Source organism: Takifugu rubripes, unplaced genomic scaffold (genome assembly GCF_901000725.2).
Source record: "Takifugu rubripes unplaced genomic scaffold, fTakRub1.2, whole genome shotgun sequence".
Classification (NCBI taxonomy): Eukaryota; Metazoa; Chordata; class Actinopteri; order Tetraodontiformes; family Tetraodontidae; genus Takifugu; species Takifugu rubripes.
The window spans coordinates 390889-393388 of record NW_021821632.1 but is presented as its reverse complement, the minus strand read 5'-3'; the positions used below and the strand labels follow the sequence as shown (position 1 = coordinate 393388).

The 2500-nt window shown below is 54.2% G+C and overlaps 1 protein-coding gene across 1 annotated transcript in view; it reads right to left on the bottom strand.

The window, feature by feature from the left end:
* The window catches only part of LOC105419729 (collagen alpha-1(XXI) chain), a 25863-nt gene that overhangs the window by 5659 nt on the left and 17704 nt on the right, over positions 1 to 2500 (bottom strand). Inside the window, exon 23 of the mRNA XM_029831938.1 lies at positions 1978 to 2022. Within this exon, the coding sequence (XP_029687798.1) occupies positions 1978 to 2022 (45 nt within the window). The remainder of the gene's footprint in view (positions 1 to 1977; positions 2023 to 2500) is intronic.

Sequence of the window (2500 nt, the reverse complement as noted above, 5' to 3'; positions counted from 1 at the left end):
GGGAGAGGGAAGAAGGGGGGAGAGTTAGGAACATACATGTTGAGGTCGGACCATCAGAGTTCATGTTTCTGCATTACTGATGTGGAAGTTCCTGCTCTGCTCTATCCTGCTCTGCTCTGCTCTGCCCTGCTCTGCTCTGCTCTGTCCTGTCCTGCTCTGCTCTGCTCTGTCCTGCTCTGCTCTGTCCTGCTCTGCTCTGTCCTGTCCTGCTCTGCTCTGTCCTGCTCTGCTCTGTCCTGTCCTGCTCTGCTCTGCTCTGCTCTGCTCTGTCCTGTCCTGCTCTGCTCTGTCCTGCTCTGCTCTGCTCTGTCCTGCTCTGCTCTGCTCTGTCCTGCTCTGCTCTGTTCTGTCCTGCTCTGCTCTGTCCTGCTCTGTCCTGTCCTGCTCTGCTCTGTCCTGCTCTGCTCTGATGCTTGTGTGCAGCTCTGTGAGCAGCAACATTAGAAGGTAGCAGCAGTTTTCAGATATCTGCGGCGCTGCTTCAACTTTAAATGCTGCTGCTGTCCTGCTGATGAAGTCAGACGTTCTGCTGCGCCACACGAATAAAGCAGCCGTTCGCTGCGCCAGTTTATATAAGGAACACACGCAGCATCGGATCTTCTGCCTCCACAACGGCTCAGGAGAACAACGTCTAAAAGAGGGGGAATAAGAGGTGGAGGCAGAGAGGAGAAAAGGTTCCTGAAGCTGCAGAAGGTCCGGTGAAAGAGAGGGAATAAGAGGTGGAGGCAGGGGGGAGAAAAGGTTCCTGAAGCTGCAGAAGGTCCGGTGAAAGAGAGGGAATAAGAGGTGGAGGCAGAGGGGAGAAAAGGTTCCTGAAGCTGCAGAAGGTCTGGTGAAAGACGGGGAATAAGAGGTGGAGGCAGAGAGGAGAAAAGGTTCCTGAAGCTGCAGAAGGTCTGGTGAAAGAGGGGGAATAAGAGGTGGAGGCAGAGAGGAGAAAAGGTTCCTGAAGCTGCAGAAGGTCTGGAGAAAGAGGGGGAATAAGAGGGGGAGGCAGAGAGGAGAAAAGGTTCCTGAAGCTGCAGAAGGTCTGGTGAAAGAGGGGGAATAAGAGGTGGAGGCAGAGAGGAGAAAAGGTTCCTGAAGCTGCAGAAGGTCCGGTGAAAGAGGGGGAATAAGAGATGGAGGCAGAGAGGAGAAAAGGTTCCTGAAGCTGCAGAAGGTCTGGTGAAAGACGGGGAATAAGAGGTGGAGGCAGAGAGGAGAAAAGGTTCCTGAAGCTGCAGAAGGTCTGGTGAAAGAGGGGGAATAAGAGATGGAGGCAGAGAGGAGAAAAGGTTCCTGAAGCCGCAGCAGGAAGCAGGAAGTGTGTGCAGAGAGAAACATGTCAGGCTCCTTTCAGCCGCTGTGATTCAGCACTGACGCTTTTAGCCTTGAGAGTGCGTCACATGAAAGCCGCGTTGATTTCATCACTGCAGCAACACCCCCCCCCCCCCACACACACACACACACCCCCACACACACACACACACATACACACACCCACACACACACACACACAGAAGCCCATCCTGGGCTGTGAAGATCGATTGGTCCAAAATCGATGCAGAACGGTGGATTTTAAACGCTGCCCATTTGCTGTTCTCACTCAGCTACAAAGCTGAGGGCTCCAGCTGGATGTCCCAGATGTTCCCAGATGTTCACACTCTTGTATCTGTTCATTAGCAAATATTGATGGGAGCCTCATCTCACAGCCCCAAATCGATTATGCAGATCTGCGTTTCACCTCCATGACTGGATCTTATTCAGAATCCAGCTGATCTCCGCAGCTGGATCTGATCCCCACTCACCGATTCCTCCATCGCCACGGCAACACAATTCCCCTTTTCCTGTCATTTGCTGGAACACTGAGGGTTTTAGGACGACAGGCTTTGGCCTAAAGAAGCAACTGTTTGCAGGAAGCGAACGACAGGACGCGCGTAACTAAGACTCTGCTCTGCTGCCACCCAGTGGCGCTCTGAGGGAGTTCCCACTCACCATCACGCCTGGATGGCCCGGCTCTCCGTCCGTGCCTGGCTCCCCCTGCACACACACAGACATCATGATTTCCTGCAGGTGTGAGAGTGTGTTTACATAAGTGCTATTGTGACTCCATGTGTGCAAAGGTGAGATTGAAAGTGAGCGTGTTGATCTAGGCCCGTATCACTGTGTGCTGGTCCATGTCTTCATTTGGCGAGCGAGTCTAAGTGGAGAAAAGGTCACGATTACCACCAGCAGCCAATAAGAGAAACCCGGGCGTTGGGGGGGGGGGGGGGGGGGGTGACCTTTAACAAACCTGACTTCTATCTGCGGCTGCAGCTGCAGACGTTCTGCTGCTCTGGGCGGTGTTCTGTGAGTGCACGTGGCAGAAAACAAGCTATTCACAGCACGCCGGGACTGGTCACTCCTGCCGCGCACGGCGTGTTCGTGTCATCATCAGCCCGTGCACGTCGGTAACGAGGCCGGCGTCACCGCCCCCCCACACACCAGAAGCCAACGGTGGCGTGAACGAGTGAATCCT